At 36.5% G+C, this 19,559-nt stretch overlaps 1 protein-coding gene across 1 annotated transcript in view; it reads left to right on the top strand.

Annotated features, from left to right (window-relative positions):
- The window catches only part of LOC134527419 (amyloid protein-binding protein 2), a 76,233-nt gene extending 56,918 nt beyond the window's left edge, over window positions 1-19,315 (top strand). Inside the window, exons 9-11 of the mRNA XM_063360092.1 lie at window positions 7,832-7,977; window positions 13,302-13,467; window positions 17,458-19,315. Of these exons, the coding sequence (XP_063216162.1) occupies window positions 7,832-7,977; window positions 13,302-13,467; window positions 17,458-17,687 (542 nt within the window). The 3' untranslated portion in view covers window positions 17,688-19,315. The remainder of the gene's footprint in view (window positions 1-7,831; window positions 7,978-13,301; window positions 13,468-17,457) is intronic.
- Window positions 19,316-19,559: the final 244 nt, after the last annotated feature.

Raw genomic sequence — 19,559 nt, 5'->3', positions numbered from 1 at the left:
TTGGAGTGTATGGGAAAAACACTGCAAATGTGTGAACTTTGCTTTACAAAGCGATGAACCGAGTTTGATGTTCCTGCCATTGTCATTTACCATATAGAGAGGTACTTTAGTCTCTTCAAGTTTAAGAAGGTCCCACCTAGTCATCATTTCAGTAAGTTTGTCACCAATTGCAGCAGCTGTGTGACTTCCCGAAAAACTTGCACATCCCAAACAATACTTGGACAATGCAAAGTTCTCAACAAAATGGCATGTAACTGCCATGTAGGCATCATTGCTGCGTGATGTCCACAAATCACACGAGAAGGACATAGAGGCTATGGTAGCATTACAGGGTGGCCACTCACCGGGAAAACCGGGAAAACCGGGATTTATCAGGGAAATCACGTTGATCGGGAATTATCAGGGAAATGTCAGGGAATTTTTTTAATAACCGGGAATTTTTTGTGTCATGTATATTTCCCGGCCAACCATTACGGATTTTCCGTAATTATTACGGATTTAACACAGAATTACGGAATTACAGAACATCGCTGGTTTATTACGGAAACGAGGCTTTGTGCTGCATGGTAACGGAAAAAAATTCCGTTTCTGGTGTGCGTGTTTCGTGAACGCAGTTCGAATACATCACGTGGTTGCGCAGATAACGGAACTAATAAATGTGCGCATGTACTGTCGAAATAAGTAGATTAATTCTTGTGTTTTATAATAGAAATGGTACGGTATTACGTCCGTTGTACGATACAACTAGTACATATTCTCGGAATTTTCGTTTGTTAGCTACTTATATCACGATAATTTTTGTACGGTACTTTGGCTAACCTGTATTGTGTTAATTACTTTCTTGAAAGCCATTTTTTTCATCATAGTGTTTTTGTCGTGTCTACAGACGTGAAACCATTTTATGTTGTTCGATAGTGTTGTGTTCTTCAGTGCCGGTTGTAGAAATGAAGCGTGTGACAGAACAATGTGTATATGGGGCAAAAAAAGAACGTTATTCTTCAGAACTTTCGACCAAACTATTCAAAAGAATGGCCATGCTTGTCATCTTCAAATGTTTTGGAACGCCACACGTTTTGTAATGTATGCACGTGTAACTTTTCGATTGCACATGGTGGAAGGGATGACTGTAGACGGCATATTGAATCAAAGAAACATGCAGAACATTTTAAAGCCGTGACGAGCAATAAATCTATATCGTCGTTTTTCGCTACATCTGAAGAAACGAAAGTAACAAACGCAGAGTTATTGTTTTCCCAAGTTTTTTGGTAGAACACAATTTACCGATAGCAGTAGCCGATCATTCGGGTAATTTGTATAGAGCTATGTTTCCGGACTCATAAATTGCACAGAAATACAGCTGTGCGAGAGCAAAAAACATCTGCCTTAGTGGAGTATATGGCTGGTGAAACTAAATTAAAACTGTTGAATCTTTAGTAAGTGGACCATTTGCTTTAGCTACAGATGGGAGTACTGATTGTAATGCAGTGAAGATATATCTATTAGTTGTTTCATTTTTAAATCAAACACAAGGTAAAATTTGCACTGTACTGTTATCCCTTGTTGAGAGTACTATGACTAAGAATATTTCACAACTATAAATGTTACACTTCAAAAATGAATGTAAGAACAGTTATCAAACGTTGTGTGAAAAAATGTTTGAGTGCTCGTCACTGAAATACCCTATTACTAGGGACAGGAAAAATTTGCGGGTTCAATGACCTGTAGGATGAACTCCATAGTTATGCGTACTCTCGGTCAAATGCCACCCACTCATTGGCTGCTGTCTTGTGAGACGTTCCAACGTAGCAGCCTGAGATTTGATAAAGCTTTGGTCGGGTGTTTCTCATTGGCCCAGAGTCATCCAGGTGAGTAGTGAGCCAATAGCAGGGGCAGCACTGAGGTATAACTATTTGTATTTTAGCCTATTGGGAAATGAATTCGCGAATTTTTCCTGTATCTAGACATAAAACAAAACACAGACTGCAGGTCATTGAAAGGGACGCTATAATGTAAAGTGACATATTTAAAATGTATTATGTTATTTAACGAACTTCCGTATGTATATAATGAAGAAAATACAGCAGGGTGCTAAAATATGAGTAATCTCTTTCTATAATATTATATTTTTTCATCAAAAGTATGTTTTTTTGTAATTGTAAATATCAGGGAAATTTTGAATTTTTAATCAGGGAAATCAGGGAAAAATCAGGGAATATTTTTGGTGACTGTGAGTGGCCACCATGCATTAGCAACAGCCTGAGAAATGTGGTCGAGCAGTTTGCCTTGCACTGAAGTGTACAAACTAGGTACAACTGACCTGGAAAAAGTTGTACGCGAAGGAACTTTGTACAGGGGCTGTTCAGATTTGCAACATTTTCTTAAAGTGCACATTATCCACAACATTGTAGGGCACCATGGAACCAGCCATCCACTCTCCAATGTTTTGTGTGATCACTTTATCTTTGGGATGGTTAGGACTCCACTGATGTCTCTTCAATCTTTAACTGCTTAGAAGTAGATTGGCCTTCACTAGTGTAATTTTTTTTTTCACATTCAGGTTTTTCTTCCGTATTGAATTTTCTTTGCAATGTGGGATGCTGTTTTAGGTGCCTTATCAACCCAGATGTGCTACCGTAACTTGTTTTAATAATTTTTTGACACTGTTTGCATTTTGCAGTTTGGTTAACATTTTTCTCATAAAACTTCCACACGCCTTTTAACTCGGAAGTTATTTTTCCCGAGTTTTCCATACGGACAAAGAAAATGTAAAAGAATTACAGAATACCGCGTTAAATTCCACTTAAGATAGCCGACAAGCACCGTAAACTATTATACAGTGTAACCAACTACCACGAACTACAAAACGCTGAACTTCGTTTATCTTTAAACTCAAACTTGATAAAAAACTTAACTGTCCAAAAGAAAATATTTAAACTTTTCTACGTTTCAAAGCTAATACGGTAACTTGTATTTAATTTTACAATATTATTATTATTTTTTTATTTTGGCTTTCAAGTCTCCAAAAATATGACGAAAGAAATACGTGATCCGATCAACAGGAATCATTTACGCTTTGTTTATGGCCTGTTGGCATCTAAAGGAAACTGATTTTCGGACATCTTGTGATACTTGATAAAGAAAAATATTTTAGGTGTTTTAAATTGGCAGAATACTAATTATGACAAAATATTAGTGGTGTCTATATTTTAGTTAAGAAAATTAATGGCATGGGAAACTAGGGCGTTATTTAATGCAAAACTGGCGTATTGCTGTCATGTTTGACAAGTTTCTCTCGTGAGTAGAGTTGGGATAAAACCATTTTTACGTATTTTTGTTTGTTTTGCTATAAACATCAAGTGAGGCATTCATTATTTTTAATGCTGTCGTATGTCAGACATTATGAAAACAAGTAATCATGAACCTGAAAAAAAAAGTTTAAAGATTGCTAAAACAGAATAAGGGTTTGCTGTATTTTTACTTTCCACCACTGTTAATGTTTATTTTGAAGGAAATGTGTATTAGGTTCATTAGCTGATTGATTTGAGGTTATGTTATATCTAGTAAAGATAAACTTAAAATTCCCGAAAATTTTGGGAAATTTATTTTCCCTCCCGACAGGATAAAAGCCTCTATGTTCCCAAAATTGTTCCCGAATTTCGCAATCCCGCACAGGCCTAGTAATTAGTGGATCTTTTAGTTTCAGAAGGCATAGATAGTCTAGATATTAGTACCTCTGTTTTTATTTCCAAAGTAAGATGATATTTTATAAATTGATTAACATATATATATATATATATATATATATATATATATATATATATATATATATATATATATATATATATATATATATATACACACACACATATATATACATACATACATGCATATACATACACACACACACACACACACACACACATATATATTGTTACGATTTACCTGCGGGTTCGTAAAGGATAGCCCAATTAAAGATTTTTATCACACACACAGTTTTATTTATTACCACTACTTGTCACTTACAAATAATCTTCTAAATTGGCAAATAATTAACTACACTTAAAGAAATGTCAATTCCCCAGTCCCTCGTTTCACACACCTCGCTGGGCCGCACTTCCGGCGCAACTCTGACCGCAGCACCCCTCGTGGGTCTCCGCCGCGGGACTCCGTCGCCGCACTCCGCCACCGCCGTCACACTCTTCGCCGAGATCCCACACGACGACTCGCTCGCCACTTCACTCGGGACTCCGCCGCGCCCGCGACTCTATCGCCCAGAAACTCCACCGCGGGAAAACTCCCGACTCCACTGAACTCTCTCACTCCCTGCCCTGGAACCTTCGTCCAAGGACTTCGCCACTCTGCCGCACCCGCGGCACTATCGCCCGGAAACTCCGCCGCGGGAGAACTCCCCACTCAGACTCTGACTGACTCGAAGGTCGGCCCAACCTCCTTATATAGCCCTTGGGTTCCCGTCCAGAACAATCGGGCATGTCTCCGAGATATCGCGCGACCTTCGCCGTCGAAATGTCCAGAAACGCGTCGTAAGTCCTGTCGAAGGACGCGGCGGCTGCTCAAAGAACGCCGATAAACGCAACAAGCATCGGGTTCCCACAAAACGCGCCGATAAACATGTCTGAGTCCTTTTATTCCGCAGTGCGGCCTCTTTTAAGTAACTCGATCTGAGGCAGGTGCGCGCTGCGACGGTCAGGATGTCGCGCGATAGTATGACACGAGATACCAGGGAGAGGAAGGGGGCGCAGACAGGCCGAACGAGCGCGGCGATGCCAAGCACTGCAGCCAAGCGCGATCGTAACAATATATATAAGATTTAAAATTACATTATTAAAAAAATGGGCCGGCCCTCATTAGGAAATTACCCTTAACAACTATAAACGTGTTCATGAGTAGCAATCCCAGAATACGTAGATCAATTTGAGTCCAAGAGAAACTTTTCTGGCTGTCCGATCTGTTCACCGTCATCATTCCAAGCTAGTCGGAAAATATTAAATAAACTGAAGAGCTGGCGGTTTGACGATTGCTGGGCGAAGTGGAACAGCTGACTGGACGTCAGAGGGCCTTAGTCATCCGGCCCTTGGAAACTGAGGCCGAAGATACTGTGTGGTCAGTCCGAAGTCGCGGCGCGCAGTAAATTTGGGGCGGCAGCGATTCGTAATTAAAAGGCGAAGTTAAAAAAAAAAGGAGGGAAGCATTGGCTTCCGGACCGAAAGGTTCCGAAGATTACAAAGGGGCTTGTCAAGAAATGCTGACTTTGATATCTTGAAGTTGGTGGTATTGGCCAATGTCAGCGCGACCTACTAGTGTGTGTGCACTAAGTAGAGGTTGACTCTCACGAGGCGACAGTTAAAGCATGGGGCTTTTGGAGTGGACTAGGCCAGCACTCTGGTGGCCAGGGAAGGAACTACGGGGTATTGGTTGTTGCGGGAGACGCCAGAGGGCAGGCAGTTAGCGGGGGTTCAAAAACCCAGGGGAAATTAATCGCAACACTTCCACTGGAGTGCATGAGCAGTATATTTTTGGGACTGGAGTCGTGGCTTGGGACAGGCCGAACCTGGCCGGGGTTAGTGGCCGGTCAGTGCTCTGGCCAGTGTTCCCAGGAAAGGCTGTGTGGAAACTGCGGTGACAGTGGGAACGGGGCTCTACTGAGCCCGGAGGCGTGGCTGGACGTTGGTGAAAATGACTCGAGATCATGCCCTGGAGTGCTTACGTCAGGCGAGGTCTTTGAAACAGCCTGCAATGATAGCTTGCAGGACATAGCAGTTCTTGTCACGGCTCGGAGGCGAATTACAGGCGACGTCCGTACGCCAAGGCGGGGATAAAAGGATACACAGACTGACTCACAAAAGACTCAGCAAAATTAGATCGACGGCTGGGAAAAATTGGGGAAACAGGCCTGACAAAGATAAACTGGAGTGTACAGGAGGAGGAACAAGTTTAAGTTCTTGCAGCAAGCAAATAAAATGACTGGTGACAGAATTTTTAAAAAATTCAAATTTAGAATTGTGCCAAAAATACCAGTTGACGGCACAGTATGTGTTGATTACCAGTTACTAGAAGGGTATTTTGTGAAAATTTAAGATTTTTTAGTTCAGTCCTTTTTGAGGTATACCTATTTGAAAATCAGCAATTTTGGACACATAGCAATATTAGACAGCTCGTAAAACCTAAACGAGATATTTAAAAGGTTCCAAAAAATTTTGAGGTCTGGTACTCTATTAAGGGGATAAACCATTGTGTTTTTATCCCTTCTTTGAAAAAAAAACTCAATTCTTCAATTTATTCTATTTGAAACACAATTTTCTAGTTAAGTTTTAGGTTATTTCCTTAGAACTTGACAAATTTTTGGTCATAACATGATTTATAGATAGTTTCATTTATAATAAGATGTCTTTTATTTCAAGTTGATATCTTCATAAGCAAGAATATTATTGAACTTAACGCTATTCTCTGAAAATAATATAATGACCAACCATTATGAATAAAAGTGCTGCTAAGTGCCAAAGTGATAACAATAATTTTGTAAAAAAAAAAATTGTTTTGTACTCCCAGGTGAATATACAAACAGAAAATGTACCATCAAAAATAAAATATGTCAGAAACACCCATTGGTTGATTTGATATCAACACTTAGAAACATAAGCATGTTAAAAGAGTCATTATTTTTTTTTCCTTTTTTTTTCTTTTTATAGATATATTTTGCCACTTTTTTTCTTTGTTAGCCTAAAAAAATCCTTTTTTTTTTTTCTTTCAAGCTTTATTTAATATCTCATCTTTATTATCCTGGCTATGACTTGTGTCACTTTTTGACCATATTACCTGCAGCTAATTGAATATCCTGCATCAGCCTGTTTTCAAAATAAATCAGTTCTAAATCAAAATATTTCTTAATAAAATTAATATCACTTATTCTTTTCATTATTTATTATTATGTTGAAGATCTAGTTAATAAATAAAATATTTAAAGCTGTTACACTGTTTTAAACAGGTTGAACAGTATTGTATTCTGTACTCCCCTTACATAGCTTGAGAGTTATGCGGGCCATGTAGCAAGCCCGAGGCAGCTCTCTGCACATACCGTTGCTGTTATAAAGTGGACCCGTCTTTCTGTTTACCTAGTTTTGTAATAGTAACACCGCCGAAGCTAAAAGATACAGATGCCATCGCCATTCCTCAGATTGCCACCGGGAGACCACCGAGGTCATGCGACTACAGTGCAGCTCTTCGGCAATACGGTGAATTATTTGCACCAATTGGGCTAATTATTTACACAAAGGTTCATCAAATGCCAGGACATTTGATTTTGAGACTTTGCTTTACATAACGCTTCACCTTAAAAAGATATTGTAAAGTTTTGAAAATATGAATGAGCATTTATGACTTAAATAAGTGGTTTTTTATTTTAATAACCATTTACTTTAATGTATAAGTACACACTTAGCAATTTTTCTGGTTAAAAATTACAAATTGGTAATTTTAGTCTTTTGTAAGCTTTGGAGTAAAAAAAAACACAAAATACACAGCAAGTACTCAATATAGCATAAATTTTGCAGGGAAAATCTGGTCTAGCACCAATTCAGTTATGGCTTTCTCAAACTATAAATTAATGCAACCTGTCCATTCTGGAGACTCTTCTGAGGAGGACTAGATGGTTTGTACACCCTGATATTTGCCACGTCGATTATCATGAAGAAATTATGACATCAGTATTGAGAAAGTGTAGAGCTAACCCATCTCTAAGTCTTGAATTTACACTTCTATTCATAGTAATGAGCAGCGTGTTTTGTTTGCTGACTGGAAGCTTGTTTGTGGCTAGCGATGCAGATTCTTCTCAACGATGCAGAGCAGCTACACTTATCTGCCCTGAAGTTGGCCATGTCCACGTTTGGTGAAAGGAACGTACAAACTGCAAAACATTTTGGAAATCTAGGTCGCCTGTATCAGAGCATGAAAAGGCTTGAGGTGAGTTTCTGTGAAGGTGTTTTACTGAAGCACTTGTAATTATTTTTTATATTTTTGGACTTACTGAGTGTTTTTGATGCTGGTAGAGCCTTTCCTTATGTTCGTTAAGCTAAATTGGGCAGGAGTGGTTTATTTAGTGCAGTCGGTACTTTCTGGTCATGGGACCCTATGTTTGAGGTTGTAGTCACACATGAGATTTTAGTCATGTCATGTGCGCTTAAAGCACTCGTGATGGAAGTCGGCTGGTCCACACCCTTTTGGTTGGCCATCTTGCATGCAGAATTGTAAAAAATAGTGCTGAATAAAAATAAAGAAATAACATTAATGTATATCAGAGTCATTTAAAGATGAAAATTTGTTAAACTATTCAGCTTGAGTAATAATTCTGCTAGAAATGTTATCCAAGATCTTACATCTACCATATGCATTTTCCAATTTAACCCTTAGGCAATCATTGTATTTGTATCCTTATGGCATAAATTAATCCTGTTGTGTGACTACCATGTTATTTTATTTTTTTAATATCTATATTTTTTCAGTACAGTAAGTCCTCGGTTTACGTCGGGGTTACGTTCCTGAAAACCGCGACGTAAATAGAAACGACGCAAAATGAGCCATGTTTCATTCCACCGGCCGGCCACGGCCCAAGGTCGGCCGGAAGCGCTGGCATACAGACGTGACAACGGGCAATTTTATCAGCAAATGACAACCGACAGCGTGGGAAACAAGTCCAACTAGTACTTCTCAGCTTTATAGAATGGTTATTTAACCAGCTGCTTTATTACCTTTATTGATTGAAATATAAAAACAGTTATATAGTCGTTTGGAAGACATCTTATGAAGAAAAAATCATAAATTGCAGTGAGCTGATACTGTAGGCCTACTACAAACACATTTAATCACGATAAAGTTAACAACGGCACGTTTAAAACTCCGGCCAACTCAATGATATCATAGCGACTGAAGTGTAGAGCTGTAGCAAACCGTATGTATTCGTTACTGAGTAACGGGTGCGGCATCTAGTAACGAGTAACGAAACGTTACACACGAATGCATTTCGTTACTCGCATTTTTCGTATGTTTTACGCATGCGCACGCTTATTCGTTACAAAGAACGATGTTTGTTTATTAAGAAAAGTATAATTTGGAAATTCGTCGTCCAAGTTTTTTACTGTTTATTAAAGGTATTGTGTGTGTAGACAAAGTTTGAGATTGGAACAGAAACAACGTAAGAAAGTATTTTTTACAAATTATAAATATGTATGTTTTTGTTTTTTATTATCGCGTATTTTCACGTTTTTTGTTCTTATCTTAAAAGAGATATTATAATAAAGCTGCTCTAATGAGATTTTATTGATTCTTGGTTAACAAAAGCTGTTAATTATCAAATACTTTTAATTGTTTATATTCGATTTATTATTATTTACGCGACGTCATACTGTACGCGTACGAAATACGACTCAATTCGTTGCTGTTACATAACATAGCATGTTATGCGGTATCAGAAGTAACGAGTAACGATACGAAAGTAACGAGTACTAATTGTTATAGTAATGAATACATACGGGTACACTTTTTTTAGTTACTTTTACACCTCTACTGAAGTGCCAAGGAGTTGGACGAAAAGGGGTAGGAGAAAATGCTGTGTCGTTGCGGGAAGTAGATAACACTTCTACGTGCGAGATACGTGGGTGGCCGAGCGGGCGGGCTGGTAGTATTGCATCACCGCGCGGAGAGCAGTGGAGAGCAGGAAGCGTCCCTCATGATGTATGATAAGATAAGGCGGTGAACGTGTAGCTTACGCTACATAGCATAAATTAACTACCGAAGGAAACAAAGAATTATAAACGAATTATATACGGTGTTTTGGTTAAAATAAAGATTTACGGTCATTGTAAACGACGTTATTGTGAATCGGCGACAACTTAAATTGAAACATGAGTACTCAAACATTAGCGACGTTAATCCGAAACAACGTAAATCGGTACGACGTAAATAGAGGACTTACTGTAGTTTGCTGAATAAAGTGTAACCTGTAGGCATACATTTGGTAATTTTTTAGAGTAGTTGCTTCTGAGTAAAGTAAGTGAAAATATTCTGAAAATTGTATTTTGGATAACTGCTTATTATCTTGATAACTCAGTAATGGAACATTGCAATATTGTAATTTTTTACTCTTGTAGGAGGAATTGGTTAGATTTGTAGTGGTCATTATAGGTTATAATACTAGTTAGATCAATTACACAAATTAATGCTGAGACATGCCTTAAAAATGCCATGCAGTGAACTTTTTATTTACTGTTTATATATATCTACGTAATTTTACTAAGAATTATCAGGGAAAATTATTATATAAGTTATTTTGTATAGATTGCTGTAATTATTTTATATTTTTGTAGAGTGGCGTTGGTTAGATTTGTCACATTTGTTTAGGTTAGGCCAGCTACATAAAATAATGCTGAGAGCCTTATAAATGCCATTGCATAAACTTATTATTTGTTGTTTGTGTGTCTTTACATAATACTGAAGCACTTTAAAGCTTATTATATGCCAAAAAGATTTGGTCTTGAAATCTTCATAGGTGAAAACTCAATTATTTTTTTCATTCTAGGTTGCAGCATATATTATAATTATTTTAGTCAGTGTTTGTAAAATAAAAATATGGTGTTAGAAAACAATCAACCAACGACCGTGAGGCAACATGCGAGAAATAAAGACGCTCACCTCACTGTAAAACAGATTAGCCACAACATGAAAACCAAGTTTCTTTGCCCCATACGAGCTGCATACGACACCTTCGTCTCAAAGTTGAGTGGTGAAATTGTATACAGAATATTTTTGTTTGAGCATAGCAGTCTCGTGGACTGGAAGTCGAGTGTTTCAGAGGGCCCCTGACCAGTTTTTAGGCAGTCTCACTACTCAAGTGAGCTGGATGCTTGTAGAACAAGTGTAGCAAGTTTATTTCATTCTGTTTGCTCTAATTAACAAAAACATAAGGCAACCACAACTGCTTCCACAAATGACCTGCACACTGTTCTACTTCTCAGATGGTAAGTAGGCAGACCCCTCCGGCATGTCAGCAGCAGCTCTGGAGAGACAAGCGAGAAGCTTGCAGGGCTAGTTTACCCCGTGCCTACTAGGATGTGCTATTTGCAAATCACGGCACTATGGCAGACACACATTAGGTAAACAACAGAGTAGAGAATTATGTTAACAGGTTAAAGAGGGTGTCTACTAGGTCACAAAAGTCACGAAAAAGTCACGAATGTTGTAAAAGGTCACGAAAGTCCCGAAAAAGTCACCATTTTTAAGTATATTTTGGTAAAAGTCATGAAAAAATTAATTACAAGGCTAATGTGTATTTCTTGTGCACTTATCTTGTATATACCATATTTTTTGTGCTTTTGGCAGCTTGCATTTTCAGGAAAATCATCGCTTAAGATGTTCCCACACAATACATTTTCCCGTGTTTAACTAGGCCAGTCCCGCCATTTTCGCCATAAGACGTTTACTTTAAATTCCCGTTCAAAATGTTGCTTACAGCTTCTATTCTCCTACGTGCAACGTCATAATTTTCACATAGAATGCTGTGAAAACGTAATTTATTCAATTCTCGTGCCTTACACGCTTAAAAAAAGGATGGTATTCGTTCCGTGGCGGTCACGGCATAGTAAGTTTCATTCTTACTCTACAGATCGCACAACGATCGCACATAATCGATTGCAGCTGTCAAGGCGTCAATGCGCGCGACCCGCGTCCATATCGATAAGTTGTTGGCCAAATGGCGAGCGCGAGCGTTCATAATCGAACTATTAGCGTTGAGTTCGATTGTTTACTGCTTGCTTGTGTGTACGAAATGTAAATTTATGTTTGGCTAGGATAAAAGAAAGCCAAAAATTTGTGCACAAAATGTGTGATGTATTTTCGTGTTTTCGTTTTGTTAACGACTATGTTTACAAATTACAAAACAACAAAATCCCTAAATTACCGCCCTATTTTATTTTCCGACTGAAATAATTGTCGAAGAGGTTAAAGTGCTACGGAATGGAATTGTAATATTTTCTATGATATCATGTGCTGAAAATTAAAAATTATACCATTTTGACAATTTTCGTGGTCACACTTCAGTGGAAATTGTCATGAAAAAGTCAAAAAAAAGTCACTAATTTTTATTTTTGTAACTCAGTAGACACCCTGTTAAATAATCCTTCTAACAATAGAAAATCCTAAGTTTATGCTGTTTAAATCTTACTAAAACTGAAACATATCTCCTATCAAAAACATTATTATTGTGTAACTCAGATATGTTATGCCCAAGTCCTATTATGCAAACAATGCAGTACATAAATTTTTTAATTTAATTATAGGTTGTTCAATCTCAAAAGGTAATAACCTTACTTCAAATTTGGATTAATATACTCATGGAAAAAATGTACTTGACTAGCATTTTTTTTATTAGTGCTCTGTTTTATTGGAATTAATTAAGACTTTACTTCGAGGGGCATCTGTTACAGCATTTTTCCAGGTAGTCTGGATAAAAAAATTATATATTTTTTTTTTCAGTTATCCATGGTACCCTTGCTAGTCATTACCCCGGATAATTGGGAGTCTACTGTAGCATCATAGCAGGGAATATGGAGATTTTCCAATCAAACTATAACAGAGTATCAAAAAATGTAAATAGTGATATTTTTTTATAATTTAAATGGCAACAAATTTTACTCTATGCATTTTTTCTCAATGGCCAGTTTTCAAAATACTTTTGATGAGAAAGTCCTGAAAATGTAACATTTGTAAGATAGGAGTCTATTTGTGTAAGAATTCATGTAAAAGATAAAAAAATTTAGGCAATCGCAAATTTTCCATGTCTCTAGTTGTTACTCACCCAGCCGGCTGCCCTGCCCAAGGAACAGACCTATCCTACCGACCAGCCTGAAGAATATTATTGAAATCACTTTGAAAACATGTTATTCTGTCTAGGAAAGAAAAACTAAATTTACTTTCCTCCTGGACTCTGATTCGTACCTTTCCCACACTCAGAAGCTAGTAAAACACATCTTTCAAGATCAAATAATTTCACCATAATTTTCTTTACTAACTTGAAAATAAGTAATTTCCTTCTAAAATCAAATGAATTTAAGACACCATTTGGTTGGCAAACTAAATAGTTAAGATGATAATATATTTTGGACTCTCTGTCTTCATTAATAGTTGCAACCTTAATTTGTGTCCCTTAGTATATTTCAAGTGTTGGTAATTATTTTTGCTGATGTAATATCTATCTCATCGTTCACACCATAGTAAGGTGGTGCTGTGACTTGCAGGAGGCAGAAGCAATGCACCTGAAAGCTATTGCCATCAAAGAAGAACTCCTGGGACCGGAGGATTATGAGGTTGGACTGTCAATTGGGCACCTGGCCAGCTTGTACAACTACCACATGAAGAACTACAAGAAGGCCGAGCAGTTGTACCTGCGCTCCATCAACATCAGTAAGACCTGTGCTTTATGTGAGCTTTGGAAGTATTTGTTGAGATGCACAGGCTGCCTCAGTCATAATTTTCATCACCAAAATCTTAAATCTATATACAACCCAAATTAATGTGCATTTTTGTTGTTATTGTCGTTGTTGTTGTTGTTGTTGTTGTTGTTGTTGTTCCTTATACGTTCCTAAACCATTCATCCGATAGCGATGAAACTTTGCTCACTTGATCTTTGAAACACGAGGAAGGTTACTCTCTAGGTTAGATGACGTACAAGCAGTTGGATAGCAGAAAACATCGTAGCTGTATAAAGGCTAATATATATATATACATACACACACACAAATTAATGTTTGTTTGTTTGTTTGTCACATATGTGTTCCTATACCATTCATCTGATTACGATGATAATTTGATGAGTTGCAGTGCGCATGCCCGTGAAGGTTTCTGAATTAGTACAACTATTTTACAATAGGTGGCGTCTTAGTCGTTTCAACAAACATGTTTATTTCATATAGTTTATAGCAGTTTGTGTGTTTTGTTGTATCTATGCGCACTCATTACAGAATTAACTTGAATCTATACTAATATTATAAAGCTGAAGAGTTTGTTTGTTTGTTTGTTTGTTTGTTTGAACGTGCTAATCTCAGGAACCACTGGTCTGATTTGAAAAATTCTTTCAGTGTTGGATAGTACATTATCGAGTAAGGCTATAGGCTATATTATAATATCAATAACATTAGGGATCCTTACTAAAAGTCCAATTTAGAATCAAATGTGTTGGAGGAGGTTAGATACAACATGCAGTACACGTACGAAGTGTGTATTGACAATGCCGCAGGCGCTAGAAGTTTATTAAGCGAAATACCACTCACTGACTCACTCATCACGAGATCTCTAAAACTATACACCCAATTGACTTGAAATTTAGCATAGTTACTCATTTTGTGATGTAGACACCCACTAAGAACGGATTCTGCGGAAATCCAATCCCAAGGGGAGTTTCAGGGGCGTAATATATCAAAATTTCCAGTTTTTGGTAGGAAATCACCATGGCAACGGCTGTTGCTTTGTTGATGCTTCATTCGTCTCTATGGCAACGACTATTTCGTTGTTAGTGCAGTCCTCATCACTGTTGAAATTTTGCGGGTACTTTAAATATCAAAAATTGCCCTTTTTTTTTCAAGTATATATATTTTACAGACTTGAAACTTCACAGTAATGTTCCTTATGTTACGCAGGATGTCATTTTCCGAAAATTAGATCCCATGGGTGGTTAAAACCAGGCAGCAGTAGGTACTTTGTCTGTATGAGAACAGGATTTTGCATTGTTCATGCCTTCTGCGTCTCCATGGCAACGGGCATCGCGCGGCAGTGGCGTACCCACAAGGTGCCTGTAGACTGCCGTAGCGAAGTACGGGTACATCAGTTGTACGTTGCGTGCATGAGTCGGGAAACCATCGGTGCTATTCATTTTCTCTCCGGTACATTATACAGCATTGTAATAAATTTTCACTGAATTTTTTTTAATTTACCATTACTGTAAATGGGAGATGTGGCTTAATTTTTTTCCATTAGTATAGCCGTGCGAAGCCGGGTTGGGCAGCTAGTTAAATATAAAATAGAGATAAAGACAAAGTGATAGAGATAGATGGATATAAAGATAAATAGAGATAGAGAGGAAAAAGGAATAGAGAATGAAATAGAGATATATAGAGAGATGTATAGAGGGATAGAGAGATGCTTTGTGAGTGTACCTACTTCAGACAAATTACAAAAACATTTAATGAGGCATTGCAATACATGCCGGGTATTAGCTTGTAATAAATATAAATGTCATTCTAGTATGTTTATTCTGAATACTCAGTAAATAACTGCATTGATGTTTGGCATTTTTTCTGTACAAATAGCACCTAAATCACTGCTGAAATATGCATTTGCTTCAGATTACATTAGCTGCAGTAACATAACATTAAATTTTTTTGTGATGTAATAACTTTATCGCATAGTTGTTGTACTCGTATAATAATCGCACCGTTAGTTTAGGGCGTCAAAATTTTAAAAAAAGTTTGCATGATGTTTTGGGTTCTGCTGTTGGATTCTGAGCACTTTGTGTAGGTAGTAAACATGACATAGTAGTTATAATAAGAAAATAGAGTAATTGCAATTACAGTAAAACTTGTTTAATACAATCCAATACAGTCAAATCTTTCAGCCCGCCATATTCTCAATAAGATATACGTTATTTTTCCCAGTGTAAGAGATTGCCCATAAACCAAAAATGTCATGCTATCTTTATGCGGTAATTTTTTTTTACTCCCCAAAATTTTGATGCCCTAAAATATCAGTGCAATGATTATATGAGTACAAAAATTATGCAATAAAGCACGGTATCTATGGTACTGGACATTTAATAACAAATTTTGATAATATTTTGGTTTTCTCTATAACTCTCTCTTTCCCCCCCCCCCCCCCCTTTCCCCCAAGTTATTGCTATTCCACTTGTATCATTACCATATTCTTTTCACTGGAAATTCTTATCTGGGTTTTTTTTTGCATAGACCTATGAAAATATGTTAATTTGTTTAATATTTAATTAAAAAATATGTTGTTCATATTTGAGTCGACTTCACATACTAACACTTTGAATGATTCAGTATTTAATATGAAAATTTAACGTAATGTATTGCGTATATTTGTTGTATATCATCATTCACTGATGAGGTTAAGTTATTGGTACTATATAAAATTCCAGTTTGCATTTTTTAATAGTAGCACATTATTAGAAACGTGAATTCTGTATTTTAAAAACACATGAGTATCAAAAGTTATTTCATTACTGTGTAGAAAAATGGTAGCGGAAAAATTGCCTGGATAATTGAAAACACTATGTGGTTTTGAGAATTTAAACTTGAAAACAAAAAATTATTTGTATTAGTTTTGTCCCACATACCGGTAGTTGGAAAAAAATGAAAAAGTCTAAAACCATGTAATCTTAAAAAGTGAATGCAATAGTTACAACAGTATATAAATTGATAGTAATGTTCAATTTACCACCATGCAACTTACTGTATTTATCTATCACAAAACTTATGTGAATAATTGTTTTGGATTTCAGGGTGAAATTGGCAGAAAATGTGTTTGTAATATTGTGGAACTTAAGTACAGTATACCTGTCTGCTGTGAGCAACCAAAATGAGTAAATAACTAGGGTTTAAAATTTGAATATGAACTCATTTTGTCACTGTTTTTTAAATAAAGCTCTTTTTTTTTTAATTACATATTTTTCATGATCAATTAGATTTCAATTCATTTTGTTGTATTTTTCAGTTTGTCTTTCATAGTATTTTGTAGTTTGTGAAATTTTCCATGGTAAATATTAGGGCAGTTTCAATACCTTCTTATCCGATACCAATTCCAGACCTAAAGCTTGCAGGCCGCCGTACCGCTGCCAGTGTGCACTGATTCTCATGGCACAATGCCTTGTCACTGTGTAATTTTCTTATAGTAAGGAGTGATCACACTTTTTCTCAAACGGTTATTATATATTGCTGTATGTATTTCAAGAAAATATTTTTTATGTCCATTTACTTACGTAATGCAGTACCTATTTTAATATAATATCATTATCAAAAACTTATTCATTAATAAATGTCAACTTCCTGTTGCCTGAACTTGTGCATGTCACACATCATTCAAATTAACCAGTAGCCAATCGGCCCCTGGTCACCATGCCCAGGGAATCACAACTAACCATACCCATAGACACGAGACTGTCTACCAGTTTGCTGCAGATAACTACTGGCTGTGCATAGTTGCCAGCTCTCACAGCAGACTGTCTCAGATGCGTTTCATTTGTTTCAAATAGTGAAACTAAATGACCTGACTTCTTTTTTGTTAGTGATGTACAATTTTTGGAATATGTTTTGTGAGCAATCACTAAAAAAGATATTTTTTTTTTTCAATGATAAAAATTAAATTACTTCTTTTCATTTGCAGGTTTGAAATTATTTGGCGAAGGTTACTCTGGCTTGGAGTATGACTATCGGGGTCTGGTTAATGTGTATGAAAACACAGAAGATGCTGCAAAGTTGGCAGAGTACAGTCACCTTCTAAACAGCTGGAAGTTTCAGCATGATTTGCAAGTCGACCAAGAGTCCAAGTCAGATTTTTATGGCGAGAAACGTCTTGCCTTGAAAGACATTATTGAATGTCTTCACACATCATGATAGGCTGTCCGCAAAATGTTGTTTTAGACATGTTGATTTTATTGCTAAAAGGTATAGATTAAAGTGTAGCAGTTGGTTATGTTTTTTGACTGATTGTTTAAATAGCTTCAAAACATCAGTTCAAAATAATGAGAAAGTTGAAATGGTTGTGCTTTTATTCAAGTATTACATTTTTTTAAGGTGTTTCCTAGTCGTGGCGAATGTTAGTGGATGAAGACTAAGTTTTGGTGGAAATCTGGTTTGCAAAAACAAGGATGCCAGAGAATGAATGGAATAGTGAACCAGCCTAGTGTGGACACGCCAATCATGTATATTATTACAAGATGAGCAGGTATTCAGGTTTCTCTGATCACAGTGCTACAGAAAGTGATTGCTACTGCAGATGATTTACAGTCATACATTTTTGTACAGTTAAGTTATAATGTACCATTAAAAAATTGGTTTATGATCATGAAACATGAGTAGTACAGTTGTATTGCTATGGCAACTGTCTCATGTATTCACGTTTCAGGTACATAGTATATCAAAGGTCCTGTCTGGTTGCTTCCAGAGAACCGGAATGGCTATCGTACTCTGTACAAGATGGAGCTCTAGTATACTTCAAAATGAGGCACTAAATGTTACTTCACCAGTGTGTACTCTGTGTTTTCCCAGAATGAATGTTTGCCAGTTAGGCCACTCAACAGTATGGCTATTCACGCAGGAGACAGAAGATGCACTTCAGTGTATATTGTGCTCTGTTACATGCATGTTTATCAAATACTGTATTTCTGCTGCTACAAAAATATAGTTAATCTTCTGTTACAATAGTATTATAATAGTACTGTTATTTTACATGTGAAGAAATCAAGTGAAGTTGTATTTTGTGTGATGGTTAGGCCTGTGCGAATATTGTAATTTTCGAAATAACAAGTATTCATTTGCTTAAGAATATTTTATGTAGCATACCCCCTGAGTTTGTCGTAAACCAATGTTCACAGTTATGTCATTTTTGAGATATAAATACACTTGTTTGATGGACCTTCATTTTAAAAACATGAACAATAAGCAAAGTTTTAAACACACAACAAGTTTTCAGGTTTTTTTTTCTAATTAGGATAGTTGTATAATTAAAAAAAATTTTTAAAAATTTTTATTCATAAATATTTTAACAGACTTTTACTTATACTCACGGTTGCTGGCCTAACCTAAACAACCTTTCACTTTAGTACCATTTGTTTAATTTTCCAGAGGCTGACTATTCATTTCCCTATGTATTTGTAACAAATGAAAAATTATTTTAGTGGCATTCTAATTCTCATTCTTACTATTCATATTCCATTTTAACTAAAAAGAACTAATATTTGTACAGGCCTAATGATGTAAATATTTAATTGTTGCCAATATTTAATTTTTTTTCTCTCTTTGTGTATATTTGTTTTTAGATAACACATGATCCATATAAGTAGATTATATTTTTTGTTCAAAACTGACTGCAGTTTTATTGTAAAAGAGTGCATGTGGTGTGTTTATGTACATACATACTCCCTCTTCCCCCTCTCACAGTGGTTACCCTCATTGTTCTTAGGAGTGCAGGTTGATTCCCATTTACAGTTAAATAAATGACAAAAACGGAAATTTTGAGGACCTACATCATAAAGACTATTAATGTGTATGCTTATTATTAGTTTTTTATAATTATCCATAGGTATATATGCCTTTTGTCACATGAAAAATGAAACATCTTCAGGTAAGCGTAAGCGCTAGACACTAGTGCAGAGCAAGTTGCCCTCGAATATGAGTCGCATCATACAACTGTCTCCAGTAGAATACAAGTGAAGTCTTTATGGTCTGTGTCTCAGCTTATTTCCGCGTAAGAAACGACACTGATGT

The sequence above is a fragment of the Bacillus rossius genome, chromosome 1 (genome assembly GCF_032445375.1).
Source record: "Bacillus rossius redtenbacheri isolate Brsri chromosome 1, Brsri_v3, whole genome shotgun sequence".
NCBI lineage: Eukaryota > Metazoa > Arthropoda > Insecta > Phasmatodea > Bacillidae > Bacillus > Bacillus rossius.
This window is presented reverse-complemented; position numbering and strand designations above follow the sequence as displayed.